The sequence below is a fragment of the Momordica charantia genome (genome assembly GCF_013281855.1).
Source record: "Momordica charantia cultivar OHB3-1 chromosome 4 unlocalized genomic scaffold, Mcharantia_2.0 BLBB01000004.1, whole genome shotgun sequence".
Taxonomy (NCBI): domain Eukaryota; kingdom Viridiplantae; phylum Streptophyta; class Magnoliopsida; order Cucurbitales; family Cucurbitaceae; genus Momordica; species Momordica charantia.
Window position 1 is genome coordinate 4,086,742 of NW_028275162.1, and position 19,115 is coordinate 4,105,856.

A 19,115-nucleotide genomic window follows, 5' to 3' on the forward strand; every position below is an offset into this window, starting at 1 on the left:
AGACCTTCACTGCACTCACGGGAGAGAATGAATCATCTCCAATCTAATTGGTTGTCTTGTCTCCTTATTAGTAGCCAAAGTGTAGGCCGAGTAATTTTAGATTTGAGACAGCCATATATTGAATATTTGATAAAAGGAACCTTACCAGTGATAGATACGAAGTGAAGAAGCTAAAGATAGCCAACCTAAATCTCTTTTTTTTTTGCTTCCAATGCCTAGACTTTTTTCTTTGCCACCTCTGCTTAATTTATTTCAATGTGTCCCAACTTTTCTCTCTTTTTCTAATTTTTTTTTCTCTAACTTTGTTCTATCTAAATTTTCTCTCAAAGTTTTCTCAACTCTCTTTTTTCTTCTTCTTTAATATGTCTCTGGCTCTCAATTTTACTCGAATTTCTATATTTGCCTATAATTTTTATCTTTAAAATTCTCTTTTTTTTGTCTAACTTTTCTCTCCTAACATCTCTTTCTCTTTGCCTACTGACAACTGACATATCTCTCGCTCTTTAATTTTTCTCTCCAAATTAACGTTTTAGAATTTCTCTCTAACAGTTCTTTCTTTCTCTTTAAACTTTTATTTTCATGCTTTTACATCAACTTTTCTCTACCCTTTTCTTTATGTAGCATATCTCTCTAACTTTCCAAAAAATAGAAACCAAAAATAATTATCAAACTAGTTTGATTACCTATTTTTTAAAACAAAAAAAAACAAACAACTATATTTTTAAAAAATAGAAAACAAAAGAAACTAAATACATATATAGTTATCAAATGATATTTAAATAAGTTCTAATAATCAACTTCAACATAACTTAATTAGTTAATACATATATCATTTCACTGAATTCTAACCTCCATACTCCATATGTGGCTGAACTTATAATAATTCTAGTTTTATGTAATAATTAGAAGTTCTCTTTACTAATGTGAGGTTAAATTTTACATTTTTGGTCCATAATTCCCTAATCTGAACATAACTCCCATTTTTCCTTTCCCATTTCCCTCCCCAAACTTCTCCCTTTTTACATAATTGCCCCAAACACAATCTTCAAGATCAAGCCACACCGTTGGATCCTAATTCAATCTCACCCTTATCTTTCTCCGCATCATCCCCACTCTCCTTCTTCTCCTTCGGATAAAACTTCCAGAGAAGATTACCAAACAGCCCCTCGATCTCCTCCAAGCTCCGGCCGTGCGTCTCCGGCAGCACGAAGTAAAAGAACAGCCACGACACGGCGGCGATCCCCGCAAAAAGGAAGAACGCCCCACTGATAGTGATGGCCTTGTAGAGGGATATAAACGTCATTCCGACCACCCCACTCGTCATTCTGTTCACTATCACTCCCACACTCGCCCCTTGCGCGCGTAGCTTCAACGGAAATATCTCCGAACTGTAAACCCACGCAATCGGCCCCATTCCGATCGAGAAAAACCCTACGTCCGACAGCACCGCCGCGATGCACAATCCGACGGCCCACCGTGCTTTCCCCTCCGTCCGATTCACGATCAGAAGCCCGAACCCTAGCGCCGTCAGCGACGCGATCTTGCCGGAGACGCTGGCCAGGAGCAACGGCCGCCGCCCGATCTTGTCGAGGAGGAACGTGGCGACGAGGATGAAGCTAGTCTTCGAGAATCCGACGGCCATCGTCGCGAGGAGCTTCTGGCCGGAGGAGGTGATTCCGGCCTGGTCGAAGATTCTCGGACTGTAGAGGACGACGGCGTCGATGCCGGAGGCCTGCTGGAAGAAGTGGATCCCGATGGCGGAGATGAGGATGTGGCGGACGGGCGGCGTCGGCCGGAGGAACAGGTCCTTCCAGACGCCGGCGCCGCGGCGGCTGCGTTTCGGGAGGAGGACGACGTCGTCGGTGTAGTCCGGTGGGATTCCGGCGGCTTGCTTGATGTCGGCGAGGCGGTGGTGGGCGTCGTCGAGGGAGTCGGAGGTGCGGCGGAGGACGCGGTGGGCGTCGGCGAGGCGGCCCTGCAGAACGAGCCACCGGGGAGATTCCGGCATAACGAGGACGATGAGGATGAGGAACGCCGACGGGAAGACACCGATTCCGAGCATGAACCGCCATCCCAGGCGAGTCGGAAGCTTGTAGAATGCGTAGTTCGAAACGTACCCAAGCAGTACTCCAAAATTTATGAACACCTGTTCATTAATTTATTTTTAATCTTCTAAGTTTTAAAATCATTTTGAGAAAGAAAATATGCCAATTATAATACATAGAATAAATATGGTTTACTTTAAATTTAATTTAAGTTTTTAAGCATATTCTATGTTTCTATTTTAGTCCTTCAATGGTGAGATTTACTTCATTTTGATCTCCAAGTTTTTGAAATATCTTAGTAATCATTATAGTGCTTACTTTTATTTTGATTTTATCAAATTAATTACCATAAATTAGAGCAGGTATATTTAAGTAATCCTATACTAAAATCACATAGGTTACTTAAAATCAAGTCTTAAAACTAGCTTGAGGTGTGAGTCCAATCTCCACTTTCACGTATTGTCGAACTAAAAAAATGTGTATTAAGAAAGTAAATTTTACCTAAAGAAATAACCTATCAAAATAGTTGATTTTTGACCGTGATGTGACTAAATAGATATTATAAAAATTTATGAAACAAAATAATTACTTTTTAAAGTTGAGAAATTAAAAACAATTATTTTATAAATTTAGAGATTAAAATTGAAAGATCGAGATTAAAATAGAATATAAAGCGATGTATATATGTAAAACCGATATTATAATAACTTTTGAACTAGAGACCTAGAACAAATCAATTAAAATTATTGTAAGTACAAGATTCAAAATAATGCATTTGAGGGATGTCTGGATCGACATAAAAATTCGAAGTCTCACCCGTAATTACAATCTTATATTTAGAAATAAAATAAAATATTAAATTAGTGATTAAAAATTTCTTTAGTATCTAATAAAAAAAATCTTTAGTATTAATAATACTTATCTTCCAAGTTCCAAGTTCCAACCCATCAACAAAAACTACTAATAAAAATATGACGATTATTTATCTTAAAAAAAAAACAAAATCTATCTTCTCTCTTTCTCCATCTTCTTCTAAATTACTAATTAAAAATATAATGGTAATTAATTGGTAATTAATTGGATAATTTTACTGACTAATTAGGTAGTTTTTTTTTTTTAAATAATAGTGTCTCTCAAAGTTAATTTAACCAAAATTGTATAGACTAAACTGACAGTTTTTTATAATGGAATTAAGCGAATTAATAACAAAATTGATTTTTCAGATTTCAAATTTGCAGTTACCTTATCGTTTTACTGTGAATTCAAGAGGAAAATGAAATGGAAACGGACCTCCGGAAATGAGGTGAGAAATCCTCGAGAAGAAGTCGGAGCAACCTCCGTCGTGTACACCGGAGCTATCATCAGAGCGTATCCGACGCCGATTCCGGCCACGAATCTTCCGAACATCAGGAATCCGTAGTTCGTCGCCAATCCCATCAGTATCGCGGCGACGAAGAAGATCGCTCCGGCCAACACCATCGTGTACCGCCGCCCAATCAAGTCCGACGTTCTTCCCGCCGCCGCGGCGCCGATCAGCGAGTACAGGTTGATTATTCCCACAAGAACTTCGACCTGCACATCCGTCAGCTTGAAATCGTCTTTGATGAAAATCGCCGCCCCGCTCATTACGCCGGTGTCTGTTTCGGACGGAAAAATGTATCGATTTCATGAAACGATTGAGAAATTGATGAAATTAGGTTTTAGATCGGAGTATTTTTCTCACCGTAACCTAGTAAGACGGAGGACATGGAAGCCAAAATTGCGCAGAGGAAAGCGAATTTGTTCCTTTTGGCTTTCGGCTTCGGCTGAGGACCAAAATCCGGCCGACTGGTCTGGCCGGAACTTACGTCTTTCGGAACACTCATCTCCGGCGGCCGGACGGTGGAGCTGGTGGTCGGTCGGAAACAGTGCGGCCGCTGTTGTTTTAGGAGCGGACTGGAGACAGAGTTGTTTTGGGGAAGAAGAAGCTCTTATCTTCAGTTTGAAGATGAAAAGAAGAAAATGCTATTAAGGGGCAATTTGGTATTTCCGTTGCTTGTGTTTTAGAAAAATAACTCTTTGATAAGTTTTAAAAATTTTAGAACCGACATAATATTCAAGTTTTTTTTCCTAGTTCAAAACTATTTCAAAATATAAATAAAATTATTATATTTTTATGGTTCTTTAATAATTTTTTTAATAGAGTTGCGATTTGAACTCTCAATTCATGGTTGGATGCACATGTCTTAATTCGTTGAGTTATACTCTAACTAGCATCATTCTAATAAGTAAAGCAAAATACATATTAAAGGATAAATATAAGTTAAAAATTTTGAATATTTAATTTAAAAAGTTGATTTTCACTTAAAAATTTTAACTTTTTAATTTAAAATTTTACAAAACAAGAGGAAGAAATATGTTTTTTAATAAAAAAATGAAAAAAAATACCAATCACAAATATGTTTCTATTTATTAAGAAACAAAAAACAAAAGAAACTAGTCATAATTTAATCAATCCTATTTTTAATATTATTATGATATTTTTAATTTTTTCAATAAGAAAAAGGATTTAGAAAGATATATATATATATTTTTTTTTTTTGGAAATTACATTAGGAAAATTTTATTTTTCATATTTGATAACTATATTTCAAAGTTTTACTTTGGATCTTGAGCATTGCAACTTGATATGACAATTCAACTTTTTTTTTTTTCTTTTCAAAATATAGTGGCTAGCAATCCAAGTTTAGGTCATCACTCATTGAAAAAATAAGAATTAATTATTTAAAAAAAAGTATGGGTTATGATAATGGCATGATCCTTTATTGAAGTCAATTCAAAGTTCTATTCTACAATTAAAGGAGAATGATTCTTGAATTTACGATAGAGTGAGAAAAGATATGACCTAACATGGTTAAAATCAACCTAAATAAAGCTCCTTAATATAATTTCTCTTCCTTTTTATTGCATTCTTTCACTTTTATTATTATTATTTTTTTAAAAATCATTTCACTTTTATTATTACATCTTGTCAGAGATTTATTTATAGGAGCATATTCTTACGAGATCTTGGTTGAATTTTATATAATGATTTTAATCAATTTGAGATATACTATTAAAAAATTTCATATATATATATTCGTACCACTGCCTATAAAAAACGGTGATATATTATTAAAGCGAGCATATCTTAACGATAGGTATATATGTCCAACCAAGAAGTTGTAAGTTTAATCCTCTACGCTCACATGTTATACTAACTAATATATGTGGACAACATTCAATTAGCGTCAAACACTGTTACAATCCCATGCTAGAAGACTTTGAAGTTGCATTATTGATCAAACTCTTACTTTATTGATTGGCCTATGTGCCTTTCTAATCTTTTGGCTTTTCCAGTACTCTAGTCTTCAAAGATCTAAACTTTTCTTCTATGTGGTCTCAAATTTAATTGGGATATGATTGATTTCGCAGCATGATTTGAATTTATTCCAATTTAGGACTACCTCTCCATAAATCAATATAGTTTTTTTTTTCTACCTAATTAATATATAGTATTATTATATTAAAGTCGGGTTTAAAACTTAGTTATACAGATGAAATTTCTGCACGTCAAATAGTAGAAGGTAGTAAATCTTAAAAATTTAATCATGTTGGAATGAAATACTTAAAATATCAAGCAAACAAAATAGGATGTCGATTACATCTTGAATCTTTAAATATGTGTTTGTTTATCGTATTCCAAGATTCATAGAGTAAGTTAATTTCTAAATATATTTTTTATCGATATTTTCATGAATTCATCTGTTGGGTATGCAAAATACAATTGAATTAGTGGAATGAATTTGAGCTCTAACTTTTTTTTCCTTTTTTTCTGGGTCTATTATGGAGCTCTGACCCTATGCAAAATTCCAAAATAACTTGATGAGAATGGAGATTCTTATGATCAAATAATGGTCTTACTTTTCAACTTTGATGTTGAACTTTGAAAACCTCTCTCTTTTTCTTTCCTTTTCATGTGGGTGACCATAGGATCCAACATTGTAACATGTGATGATGTTGAATTCTCATTTGGACTAAGCTTACTATGTACTACTAAGGAACTCTTTCAATTTGTGATGATTTTCAAATATTTTATTTTAAAATATTACATCACATATTCAACCTAAAAAACTGAACAAAGTATATTTATGTACGATTCTAATCGTATCTAATACACTGGACAGAGATGGTTGATCTGTCCACATGACTTGCATAAAAAAAAAATGGAGAGAGAATTTTTGACGTTCAAGTCAGTATATGGTCGATCTATTGTTCTCAAAATGAGGAAATAGAATTGTGTACTTGGTCCACATAATGGGTCTCTTTACTTATAGGCAAAGATCGGTGGGCCGCCACTTACCCGGTGGTTATACCTTTTCCGTTATCTGCAACCTCTTGTTGGAAAGACAGTTAAAGAGTGGTTAGGCACGATCTTTTACACTTTGGTCAGTCTTTAGAAAGGTCAGAACATGTATGTTGTATTCGTCGGTTCAGACTTTATGAATGTCAAACCTTATAACCACTAATAATTGGCTCGGTCAGGACTACTATCATCTAAGCTAATCTTGGAGTTGATCATTATTACACCTTGAACTCATCGGTTTGGATTGATAATTTTTAGATACGAATGTTATTAATACTTTGAATATGACATTTAAGTAGTAAACGATATTATAAATTTAGTATTCATATTTTGAGTATATCCTTAAGCTTTTAAAGAGGTGCAATTACATCCTTAAACTTTATATTACGTTTTGAAAACACTTGCTTACACATTCATCAATAGGAGTTCCTATTAACTTTCAAGAGAGTAATTTTATAGCCTAAAAAATTTTAATGAGATCCAGTTATGTATTAAATGTAATGAAACATACTAATAAACATACATGGACATCAAAAGAAGCTCCTACTAATTCTAATTGATTTAGAAGAATATAATTTCTTTGAAAATATAAATTAAAAAAATAATTATTCCTAAACATTTCAATTACTCTGACCATGCTTATTACCACTATTTTCCACAGCGTCTTTTTCTTCGTCCTTCTTGACGGAGAATTTCCACAGGAAATTACCAAAAAGCCCCTCAACATTCTCCAGATTCCTTCCCCGTGTCTCCGGAAAAACCACGTAAAAAAACACCCAACCCACCGTCGCAATCCCAGCGTAGAGGAAGAACACGCCTCCAATGGTAATCGCACGGTACAGGGACAAAAACGTCATTGTAACAACCCCGCTCGTAAATCTATTCGCGATCATCCCCACGCTCACCCCTTGCGCGCGTAGCTTCAACGGGAAAATCTCCGCGCTGACCGCCCACGTGACTCGCTCGTGCGACCGCTCTATAACCGTGAGCCCTGCCCCTAAGGTAATTAGAGCCATCGTCTTTCCGGCGACGCTCGTCAGAATCAACGGCCGCCGTCCGATCCGATCGAACAAGACGGTGGCGACCAAGATGAAGAGAGTCTTCGTCAACCCGACGGCGACCGTCGCCAAAAGCTTGTGGTCGGAGGACGAGATTCCGGCCTTCTCGAAGATTCGGGGGCTGTACAAAACGACGGCGTCTATGCCGGAAGCCTGCTGGAAGAAATGGAGTCCGACGGCGGTGATCAGGATGTGGCGGACGGACGGCGTCGGGCGGAGGAAGAGCTCTTTCCAGACCCCGCTGCCGTGGCTGCCCTGTTTTGGTACTTGAACGACGTCGTCTTCGCAATCCGCCGGAATTCCGACGATTTTTTTTATGTCGGCGAGGCGCTGGTGAGATTCTTCGACGGAATCGGAGGTTCTGTTGAGGACTTGTTTGGCTTCGCCGACTCGGCCTTGCATTACCAGCCACCGTGGAGACTCCGGCATTATCAGAATCACGACGGCGGCCAAGAAAACCGATGGAATCAAGCCGATTCCGAGCATAAATCGCCACCCCAGATGAATTGGGAGCTTGGAGAATGCGTAATTCGAAACATATCGCAGTAAAATGCCGAAATTAACGAACACCTGTAGAAAAATTAGGCGAAAAATTTCTTCAGTTTTAAAGAAGCAAGAAACAGAGGATTGGATAGATTTTACGGACGGACCTCGGGGAATGAAGTGAGGCAGCCGCGAGACGACGTCGGAGAGACCTCGGCGGTGTAGACGGAGGCGATCAAGGCGGCGTATCCGACGCCGATACCGGCGACGAATCGGCCGAACATGAGGAAGGCGTAATTGGGGGCGAGGCCCATGTGAATGGCTCCGACGAAGAAGAAGGCGGCGGCGAGAACCATTGTGTAACGGCGGCCGACCCAGTCGGAGGTTCTGCCGGCGGCTGCGGCGCCGATGATGGAGTAGAGGTTGATGATTCCGACGAGGATTTCGACTTTGACGTCGGAGATTTTGAAGTCATCTTTGATGAAGATTGCTGCTCCACTCATTACACCTATATCTGTTTTCAGTAAAGCAAAAAGCTTGGAGAAATTAAGAAGATGAAAGAAAAAGGTCGAAAATTAGTTAGTAGAGGTAATTTTGTTACCGTAACCGAGTAAGACGGAGGCCATGGAAGCCATGATTGCACAGAGGAAAGCAAATTTGTTTCTCTTGGGTTTCTCCGGAGGATCAAGTTCGAACGGAATTTTGTGGCCGGAAGTTGCAGAACCGTCATCTTTCCAATTCCGGGCGCCCATTATTGTAATCCTTTCATCTATGATGAGATGCAAGCTTCACTCTTGGTGTTTTTGTTGTTTTGAAACTTTGTAGCTAAATATATCAATGAAATCTTAATCTTTTACATTTTATTTTTTGATGTATTAATTCTCTTTCAATTAAGTCCTTTGTGGAAAATAAGTGCTACAAATTTGTTAACAAAAGGCTTTGGGAGATGTGGTTTGAAAGAAATGGATTGGTCAAATTCTATAGATGGATCAATTGGATTTGATGTGTCCAAGTGTTTTAGTACAATAATTGTAGAGATGTTCGACATTTACGACTTCGAGGGGATGAATTGCAATTCATTTTTATAAAAATAAGGCGATGGAGATACATAAGATTTTGAGAGATTTTTTTTGACCATTTATATGTGGTACGTGATTGAGCTCTAACCTCATTCAGAGGACGATATCAATATTGATATTGGCTTACCACTTTTATTAAAATTTGATTTGTACGTTTGCGATAAGCAATTTCTGCTACAACAGGGTGGGGCTGGGGGAGGGGGCATCTTTTCCCCTTAGTGATTTTTTCTCATCCGCGTCCTATTCCCGAATTTTTGGGCAGTGATTACCTGATCGGGAATGGGTTTAATTCTTTAAAACTTTTTCTTTTATGGAATAGTGTAAATTTTAATTAAATACCATTACAATGTTTTTCAATCCAATAAATATTTAATACTATCAAACTTCAAAGTTGAATCATCGATCTAAAATAAATAAAAAAAATTAACAAAATTAACGTAACATTACAAATAGTTCATCTTCAAAGTCATAATAGCTTAAATGGGCTTGAGCTTAAAAAAAAGTATTTATAAAAATTAATATATATTAATATTATTATATATAATAATATAAAAATACTAAACTGGAAAGACCTCCCCAAGCTCATGCCCATGCTAGGGACTCGATTAGGATCCTCAATTTGATCTCGTTCTCAATCAAACTAAGTTTTAAGCCTACAAGTGAACGCGACCAGCTATAAAAGAAAAGAATGAGTGGATAATTGCTTTCTTACTTTGTTTTATATATTAAAAAAGAATTGGAATTTTCCCTTTAACTTTTAGAATGGTATATAAATAATTTTTATCGTACCCGACAAATAAATAGAAGATTAGAAAGTCAAAACGAGTATAGCTCAACGATGATTGACATATATCTCAAATAAATATGCTGTGAGTTCGATCTCCCACCCCACATGTTATACTAATTATGAATACTAGATGTAATTAATCTTGATAATTGTGTTCATTTAATATCATTAATAAAATGTCAGCATGATAATGTTATAAAGGGGAAAAAATAGACAACCACATGTCAAGATGTCAAGGAAGGTACACCAACCTAGTGACATTAGCAGGACCGCGAGGGTCGAACCAAGTCGACCTCACCTTGTCGTTCATGATTCTACCCTTATTTTTCTTTAATTTCTACAGTAAATTACCAAAAAGTCCTTTATTGTCCTCCAAATTTTGCCCTCGTGTGTTGAGAAGATCGCATAAAAGAAATTGGTATTAAAGAAAATAAAATTCTTGAATTGTTTTCTCTTTTCAAAAAAAATTATTCCTAAGAAAATTATTCCTACACATTTCCATTGCCCTCAAGTGGAACATGGCCACTACTATCATTTTCGACGTCATTTTTTACAGAGAAATTCCACTTGAAATTACCAAAAAGCCCCTCTACATCCTCCAAATTCATTCCCCGCGTCTCCGGAAAGACCACATAAAAAAACAGCCAACCGACGGATGCAATCCCAGCGTAGAGGAAGAACACGCCTCCAATGGTTATCGCACGGTACAGGGACAAAAACGTCATTGTCACAACCCCGCTCGTAACTCTATTCACGATCATCCCCACGCTCACCCCTACGGCGCGTAGCTTCAACGGAAAAATCTCTGAGCTGACGTAAGCCATGGGCCCCATCCCTATGGAGAACAATGCCACGTCGGATAGTACCATCGCAACGCAGAGCCCCACCGCCCACGTGACTCCTCCGTGCGAGCGCTCAATAGTCGTGAGCCCCGCCCCTAAAACAAGCAGCGAAATCGTCTGTCCGGCGACGCTCGTCAGAATCAACGGCCGCCGTCCGATCCGGTCGAAAAGGACGGTGGCGATCGCGATGAAGAACGTCTTCGTCAACCCGACGGCGACCGTCGCCAGAAGCTTCTGGTCGGAGGACGAGATTCCGGCCTTCTCGAAGATTCGGGGGCTGTACAAAACGACGTTCTCCGTGCCGGAGGCCTCGTGGAAGAAATGGAGGCCGACGGCGGCGACAAAGATGTGGCGGACGGCTGGCGTCGGGCGGAGGAAGAGCTCTTTCCAGACGCCGCTGCCGTGGCTGCTCTGTTTTGGGATTTGAACGACGTCGTCTTGGCAATCCGCGGGAATTCCGACGATTTTTTTGATATCGGCGAGGCGCTGGTGAGATTCTTCGATGGAATCGGAGGTTCTGTTGAGGACTTGTTTGGCTTCGCCGACTCGGCCCTGCATCACCAGCCACCGCGGCGACTCCGGCATTATCAGAATCACGACGGCGGCCAATAACACCGACGGAATGAAGCCGATTCCGAGCATAAATCGCCACCCCAGATGAATCGGAAGCTTGGAGAATGCGTAATTCGAAATGTATCCCAATAAGATTCCGAAATTGATAAACAACTGTAAGAAAATTAGTTGAAAATTAGGCGAAAATGACTTCAATTTTGCGAGGGCGGAATTAAATTTTGTGTCCCCTGAAAATTAATTGAACAACTGACCTCTGGAAGTGCGGTGAGGCAGCCGCGAGACGATGCCGGAGAAACCTCGGCGGTGTAGACGGAGGCGATCAAGGAGGTGAATCCGACGCCAACGCCGGCGAAGAATCGGCCGAACATGAGGAAGGCGTAGTTGGGAGCCAACCCCATGAGAATGGCTCCGACGAACAAGAAGGCGGCGGCGAGAGCCATGGTGTAGCGGCGGCCGATCCAGTCGGAGGTTCTGCCGGCGGCCGCCGAGCCTATAATTGAGAAGATGCTGATAATCCCAACGAGGATCTCCACCTTTTCGTCTGAGATTTTGAAGTCCTCTTGGATGTAGATTATTGCTCCACTCATTACACCAATATCTGTTTCAATAACGAGAAATTTCCCAGAAATTAAGAAGATTGAAGAACAGATCCGGTGAAGATTCGAGATCTGGTAGTTGATTTGTTTTCTCACCGTAGCCGTTCAAGACGGAAGCCATGGAAGCCATGATTGCGCAGAGGAAAGCAAAAATGTTTCTCTTGGGCTTGTGGGGAGGATCGCGATCAAGTAATTGAATTAAGGGAATTTTGATGCCGGAAGTTGCAGAAATTTTATCTTTCCGGCCGTCCATTTTTGGTTGTCCGGAGAAGGTGTGTAGTTGGTAGAGGAGTACAGAGGCCATCGGAGGACTATAAAGAAGGCGTCCCTTTATCCCTTTATCCCTTTAATAATGGATAAGATGCAAACTTATATACTCTCTCTTCATAAAAAATAAAAAATAAATAAATAAAAACCTATATACTTTGACTACTAGTAAAAATGCTCAAGCTTAGACAGTTGTTTTTTCTTTTTCAGGGTAAATTTATATTTAATAAATTTTTGAAATTGTAATTTAATTTTATTATAAAATGTTGAATGGGTTGTAAAATTGAAAATAGAGATCTATAAAACACTCCTCTGTAAATTTATTAGACATGAAATTGAAATCGAAAGTTAAAATTCAACGACTTATCTAGCATAAAACTAGTTAAACTAAATTTGTAATTTAATATTTTTATAAATATTTTTTGAAATTTTCAACTTCTTACTAATATTTTAATTTATTTTGGTTTGAACCATATTTGCTTGCAAGTAAAAAATTGAAAAAAGAAAAGTCTACTAAACTGGGGTGGATAAATTGGATCGGGTCAGGCCAATCAAATTTGGCTTTGGTGTTTATTTTAATAGTTCATAAGATCTGATTTTGAATTTTTGATATCATGTTTTAATTTTTTATATCAATTTGTCATTTGATTAACGATGTCACATTTTCTTTCTAATTAATTTGACAACTGCACGTGTGCCTGGGTGGAGTAAAAAAAAATAGAGGGTAGTTGTCTTTTATATTAAAAAAGATTATTAATATTTTAAAAATTATCGCTAAAGCGAAATAGTTCAACGTTAATTGACATGTACTCTCAATCACAAGGTTGTGAGTTTGAATCCCCACCCCACTTTATCTCCCATAAACTTAACTCTTGAATACCCTTATTTTTAGAAGTAAATTTCAAACGTATAATTTTGATATTTCTTTTAATTTTTTTTAACCTTACCCTGCAAATAAATAGTTAAACTATCACTCTATTGGTTAAAGTATGTATCTCCGATCAAAAGATCATATGTTTAAACTCTCATCCTCACATATTATTGTACTAAAAAGATTAAATTACGTATATTTAAAAAAAAAAAAGATAAACTATAAGTGCTTTTGATCATAACCAACACTAAAAATGAAATGGAATATGGTTTGATAATTATATTTATTTAATCCCCCATTCAATTTCATTACATAACTGATTCGATGTGGGCATGTCAAAAGAGTTGGCAGCAACATCTTGAATTTTCATTGATATATTAAAATTATTAAAATTTTTATATGTATATAGATTCGACATCAACCTAAGGAATGAATCTATATTTCTTATAATAGAAAAATGTCGACAAAATGGAAAAAATATTAATAAAATATTACTAACATAATCATAATATTAATAATAATCTTTTTTAATTTATTTTAAAATGGTTAATGGTTTACTTATTAATTTCTTAATTTTTATGATTTTTTTCGTTGATATTTTATCTATATTTCGTTCAACATTTCGTAAAATTGGCATCTCGATATTTTTCCCAAGTTGGAGCGGACAGAAATTTGACAGAGAGTTTTCAACTCCTTTTAGCTCAAATTCCAAACCTCATTGCTATTTCAAGGAGAGGAGTGACTTCCATTTTACATATTTCTTTCTCCACTGCAAGCTTTGTTGACAAGTGAAGCTCTCTTATCTTTCTCTCTCCTCTCTATCACAAAATTTATTATTTTCATAATTCAAAAATTACATTATTTCTTCATTTATTTTTGATAATATTTTATTTTATTTCTATTGGTTGATTAAAATATAATTTAGAGTGAATTATAATCATTTTGACTCTTGAGACTTACGTGATAGGTGTGTTTAATCTCTAAATTTTAAAATCGTACACATTCATATCTAAAGTTTAATAAATATTTTATTTAGATAATTTACGTTAAGTTTTCATTAGTCAACTTAAGATAAAAATGACTTAGCATATTAAAAATAAAATAGAACTGATGGGTTTTTAAAATTTTAAAATAATAATAATTTCGTTACTACTACCGTTTCACATTGCAAGTATTTTGCTAATAGTATGATATTGTCTTCTTTGGACATAATCCTCACGACTTTGCTTTTTGTTTTACCAAAAGACCTCATACAAATAGAGATTACTCCATTTCCTAACCAATATGAGACTTTGTTTGCACTCTTTTACAAATCCAACAGCTGTTTACTCGATGTCGCCTATCACTTGCCTATTGCTATTTGTTCACCATCACTAACTTCTTGATGAAGTAAGAAAAAGAAGACCAGGAACAAAAGAAACCTTCTTCGTTCGTTACAATTATGAAACAAACGATGAACCTATTTGTGATCCTAATACAAGGACCATAGTCTTTTCAACGAATTCTCATGTCTCTACTTGGTCTATAAGGTTTGGACTTAGTCTCTGTTTGGTGATTGAGTTTAAAAAACCATCATTTTTTGTTCCTAAGATTTAATTTATTTCCAACTCGGTACTTGAAGTTTCAAAAGTGACATGTTTGGTCCATAAATATATTAATTGAGTTTTTAATTCATCCTGAAGTAGCAAAATCAATGGTGGACTGAATTAGGGATCAATTAGAAACCAATCTCAAACCTAAAAAACCAATTAAAAACTAAACTCAATTGGTACGGGTGTAATTGTTTTGGGCCGGTTTGGGTTTCGAGAAAACCGACCTGAACCGAATTAGTTATTTTTTTTCCTCCTTCTCTTCTAACCGTAGGCGCCGCTGCTAGTTCTATTTTTCCCCCTCTTTTTCACGAAACCACCCCATCCAAACCCACCACTTCGAAATTCATACAAAAAGAGAGGCGTATACTTCCTCGAAACCAGCAGTGACCATGGCCTAAAACGAAAAAAATCAAACAAAAGAACCTAAAATCTTTCGAGATCTTCGAATTGAAGAACAGTTGGAGTTGATCCACTTAATTAAAATATTACGTCTATATTTCATTAATAATATCAGATATTAGACTATATATAAAATTTAAAATTTAAACTTAAAAGACTAATGGATAATTTCCATCTTTCGCCTAAACCTGTAATTGAATGGATGAGCCATCCACGTCATTCATGCTTCTTTTACTCCTACTCTTATCTTTCTTCAACTTCCACAGCAAATTACCAAAAAGCCCTTCCACGTCCTCCAAATTTCGACCACGCGTCTCCGGGAAGACCACGTAAAAGAACACGAAGCCCGCCGCCGCAATCCCCGCGTAGAGGAAGAACGCGCCGCCAATAGTAATCGCCTGGTACAGGGACAAAAACGTCATTGTCACAACCCCACTTGTAATCCTATTGGCGATTATACCCACGCTCACCCCCTGGGCGCGTAGCCTCAACGGAAAAATCTCAGAGCTATAAACTGACGCCATGGGCCCCATCCCGATCGAGAAAAACGCCACGTCGGATAATACCATCGCGAAGCAGAGAACTATAGCCCACGTGACTTCCACGTGCGAGTTATTGATGATCGTGAGACTGAACCCTAAGATCGTGAGTGATATCGTCTTGCCGGCGACGCTGGTTAAGATCAAAGGCCGCCGTCCGATCCGATCGAGGAGGAACGTCGCCACTAAGATGAACGCCGTTTTGGTGATTCCGACCGCGACGGTGGCGAGTAATATATGATCGTAGGAGGTGATTCCGGCCTTCTCGAAGATTCTAGGGCTGTACAAAACGACGGCGTCGACGCCGGAAGCTTGCTGGAAAAAATGGAGTCCGACGGCAGCGATTAAGATGTGGCGGACGGACGGCGTCGAGTGGAGGAAGAGCTCTCTTAAGACGTTCTCGCCGTGGCGGCTGCGGTTCGGGACAGGAACGACGTCGTCCGTGCAATCAGGGGAAATTCCGGCGGCGATTTTGATATCGGCGAGTCTTTGCTGAGATTCTTCAATGGAGATGGAGGTTCTGTCCAGGACTCGCTTGGCTTCGCCGATTCGACCTTGCATTACAAGCCAACGCGGCGATTCGGGCATTGTTAGAACAACGAGGACTAAGATCGCCGATGGGATTACGCCGATTCCGAGCATAAAGCGCCAGCTCAGGTGAGTTGGGAGCTTGGAGAAGACGAAATTCGAGACGTATCCCAACAATATCCCGAAATTGATGAAAACCTGCAAATTAAAAATCTACCAGTTTAATTTGTTTACAAACCAACCAATCATCGTTAACTCAAAAGTTCAAGCTGATGATTGGATAAATTTAATTCACAACGTACGCGGTTGATTTCAGGTATATTTAGTTTTTATTTGAAAAAATTGGTGTGAAATAGATGGAAACGAACCTCCGGGAAGGAGGTGAGGCAGCCGCGAGACGACGCCGGAGAGATCTCGGCGGTGTAGACGGAAGCAATGAGGCCGCCGTAGCCGATACCAATACCGGCGACGAATCGGCCGAACATGAGAAAGGAATAGTTGGTAGCCAAGCCCATGAGAACGGCTCCGACGAAGAAGAAGGCGGCGGCAAGAGCCATGGTGTAACGGCGGCCGATCCAGTCGGAAGTTCTGCCGGCGGCCGCCGCGCCTATAATGGAGTAGAGGCTGATAATCCCGACGAGGATTTCGACCTTCACGTCGGAGATTCCGAAATCTTGTTTGATGAAGATCACGGCTCCGCTCATTACACCGATATCTGTAAAAGTCCGATGAAATCCGCAATGAGAAAAATTAGGGGAGAAATTAAGAGGATGAGAAAATGATGTGATTCTGACCGTAGCCGAGTAAGACGGAGGCCATGGAAGCCATGGTTGCGCAGACGAAAGCGTAGTTATTCCTTTTGGGGGTGGTCGGAGGAGCGGAATCCGGCGGGGTTTCGGGTTCCCCATCAGCCATAGGAATCTGAAGCTGAAACTGAACACGATTGGAGAGGGTAAAAGAAAGAAGGTTTGGGGAATTGAGGCTCTGAAATCTGCAGTGACAGTGTTCCTTTTTCTGATTTCTGGTTGTTGGTTCAGTTCATTATTCGCCCAAATGGATAGGGGTATTTTTAGTTTTGGTCTATTTTTATTATTGTTTACAAAATTTTATAAATGGTCAGAACTTTTTAATACTAACTATATCATAATGTTTCAAAGACTAACTATATCATAACTATATCAAAACTAAAATGAATGGTTCGTAAACGTAATAATAACAAGAAACAAGAATTGAAAATGGATGGAAAGAATTTATATTTTGAAATTCTATTGATAAGACTTCTCAAGAAAAAAAGAGTGAAAAGAAAATTAATGGATAAAAACTAGTTAGTCTAAAATTATCTTTATACAAATTTAAGAATTGAAATTGTTTCGACCAAATAATGATTAACCTTGGAATCTGAATTATAATGTCGCGTACTTGTATAAAGAGTGAGTTTGAGTTTTGATATTTATATCTGTTGGAAGATGAGAATTATTACTAGACTAGTTTGCACGTCCTATAAATATTGACCCCAATTCAGCGATTGTGGAAGTGGGGAGTCGGATGGTTGTGTAAGATAGTATTTAACCATCTGACATCTATCAATAGTATTTACCCTTTAGTTAAAATTTCCCAAACTTTGAACCCTTAATTTCAATAATAGTTTGAACTTTATTTTACACTTGTTTAATCAATAGGTGGGTTCAATATCATTTTTTATTTTTTTATTTTTCTAGACAAAAGAACATAAAGACTAATTAATCGGATTTGCATATGCTTATTGTTTTTGTTGTCACTAGAAGGAAATTAGAATAGGAAGCTTCAACACTATACAACGCAGAATCTAACTAAAAAGGCCAAAATCATTAATTATTATAAATGAAGTTTGAATTTAATCTTGTGATTCAATTCAACGAATCATTTAAGAATCCTAACAATATATCCCACTCCAATCCACTTGGAACAAAAGTAAAGGTTGTGTACTACTCCACAAGACTTTTCTTATTGTTAGAATTTCGTCTCTCTTTATTTTCTTCCATCCTTTTCATCATTTGTTACCAAGAAAAAAAAAAGTCCAACATTAACATGTGTGGTCAATAGTTACACTTCCTTTCTTTGTTTCCTTTCCCAAAGTCTATTTTGGACTCATTTCCTTCTTGTCTTTCATCCACCAAATATATATGATTGAGGGTAAATTCGAGCAAGACGCGTGTCAGGCTGCGAAGACGACAACAAGGTATGAGAACGTAGATAGTTGTGCAGGCAGACGAATGCGTCACCACCTTTGCTGTACTGCAAAAAGATTGTCGAGCACTACAACCTGGCACTCGCAGACTTTAGGTCACAGGCCTGCGGGTGGAGGCGCCACCTATTGATTGTTGGGGGCGTACACCCCATCGCCAAGGCCTCGTACAACTCGACGCACCTCTGCAACCTCAAATGTCGTCGCTCATGGCTATAAAAAGGAAAGACTCTATTTTTGTCGGGTAAGTGAAAAATTTGTCACTGAAATCCCTAAAGTCGTACTCCTATTTTCTCTACTCTGATTACTAACTTGAGCGTCAGAGTATATTAGCTGGGACACCACATCGATCGATACTGAATTTTCTGATTATATATATCCTTAATAAAATGGGGAATGTATATATATATCCTTGGAAAGTTATGATTTATAAATCTACAAAAATATTTGAAATAAATTAACCTTTCTTTGTACATGAGTGATGATGGGACGAAATTTTGGATGTATTAAGATTTCAGCTCGTTTTGTAAATACTTAAAGTTCATCATCTTGTTTTGTGTCATATAAGGGAATTGTTAATATCTAAAAGAGTAACATAAATACTTGAGAAGATTTAATTAAATCATACCAACTAAATTAAAATGGAGCAACAATTGTGTTAAATAGCTTTTTTTTTATCTATGTTAAATGGTAATTTAACCTCACTCATTAAGAAAACTAATATAATAAGAAGTTAAAATAGATATTGCAATATGATAATTTTATCTATTAAATAAATAAATAATCAAAATTACATTACAAATGTACTAAAAAAAATTTACACTGTCAATATAAACTTAGTTCAACAA

The 19,115-nt window shown here is 37.6% G+C and overlaps 4 protein-coding genes across 4 annotated transcripts; all 4 read right to left on the bottom strand.

The window, feature by feature from the left end:
* Positions 1-780: 780 nt before the first annotated feature.
* On the bottom strand, positions 781-4,070 carry LOC111008020 (putative polyol transporter 2). The gene is made up of 3 exons (XM_022280601.2): positions 3,769-4,070; positions 3,336-3,682; positions 781-2,146 (listed from the first exon to the last, which is right to left on the bottom strand). The coding sequence occupies exons 1-3, from the start codon at positions 3,908-3,910 to the stop codon at positions 1,052-1,054; spliced, it is 1,584 nt and encodes a 527-aa protein (XP_022136293.1). The 5' UTR covers positions 3,911-4,070; the 3' UTR covers positions 781-1,051.
* Positions 4,071-6,880: 2,810 nt separating this feature from the next.
* Positions 6,881-8,915, bottom strand: LOC111007770 (polyol transporter 5). The gene is made up of 3 exons (XM_088123280.1): positions 8,572-8,915; positions 8,138-8,484; positions 6,881-8,057 (listed from the first exon to the last, which is right to left on the bottom strand). The coding sequence occupies exons 1-3, from the start codon at positions 8,720-8,722 to the stop codon at positions 7,050-7,052; spliced, it is 1,506 nt and encodes a 501-aa protein (XP_087979406.1). The 5' UTR covers positions 8,723-8,915; the 3' UTR covers positions 6,881-7,049.
* A 1,342-nt stretch (positions 8,916-10,257) lies between these two features.
* LOC111007580 (putative polyol transporter 1) lies at positions 10,258-12,203 on the bottom strand. Its single transcript, XM_022279990.2, has 3 exons — positions 11,944-12,203; positions 11,503-11,849; positions 10,258-11,404 (listed from the first exon to the last, which is right to left on the bottom strand). The coding sequence occupies exons 1-3, from the start codon at positions 12,149-12,151 to the stop codon at positions 10,325-10,327; spliced, it is 1,635 nt and encodes a 544-aa protein (XP_022135682.2). The 5' UTR covers positions 12,152-12,203; the 3' UTR covers positions 10,258-10,324.
* Positions 12,204-15,050: 2,847 nt separating this feature from the next.
* Positions 15,051-17,143, bottom strand: LOC111008039 (polyol transporter 5). The gene is made up of 3 exons (XM_022280635.2): positions 16,838-17,143; positions 16,412-16,758; positions 15,051-16,241 (listed from the first exon to the last, which is right to left on the bottom strand). The coding sequence occupies exons 1-3, from the start codon at positions 16,956-16,958 to the stop codon at positions 15,159-15,161; spliced, it is 1,551 nt and encodes a 516-aa protein (XP_022136327.1). The 5' UTR covers positions 16,959-17,143; the 3' UTR covers positions 15,051-15,158.
* Positions 17,144-19,115: the final 1,972 nt, after the last annotated feature.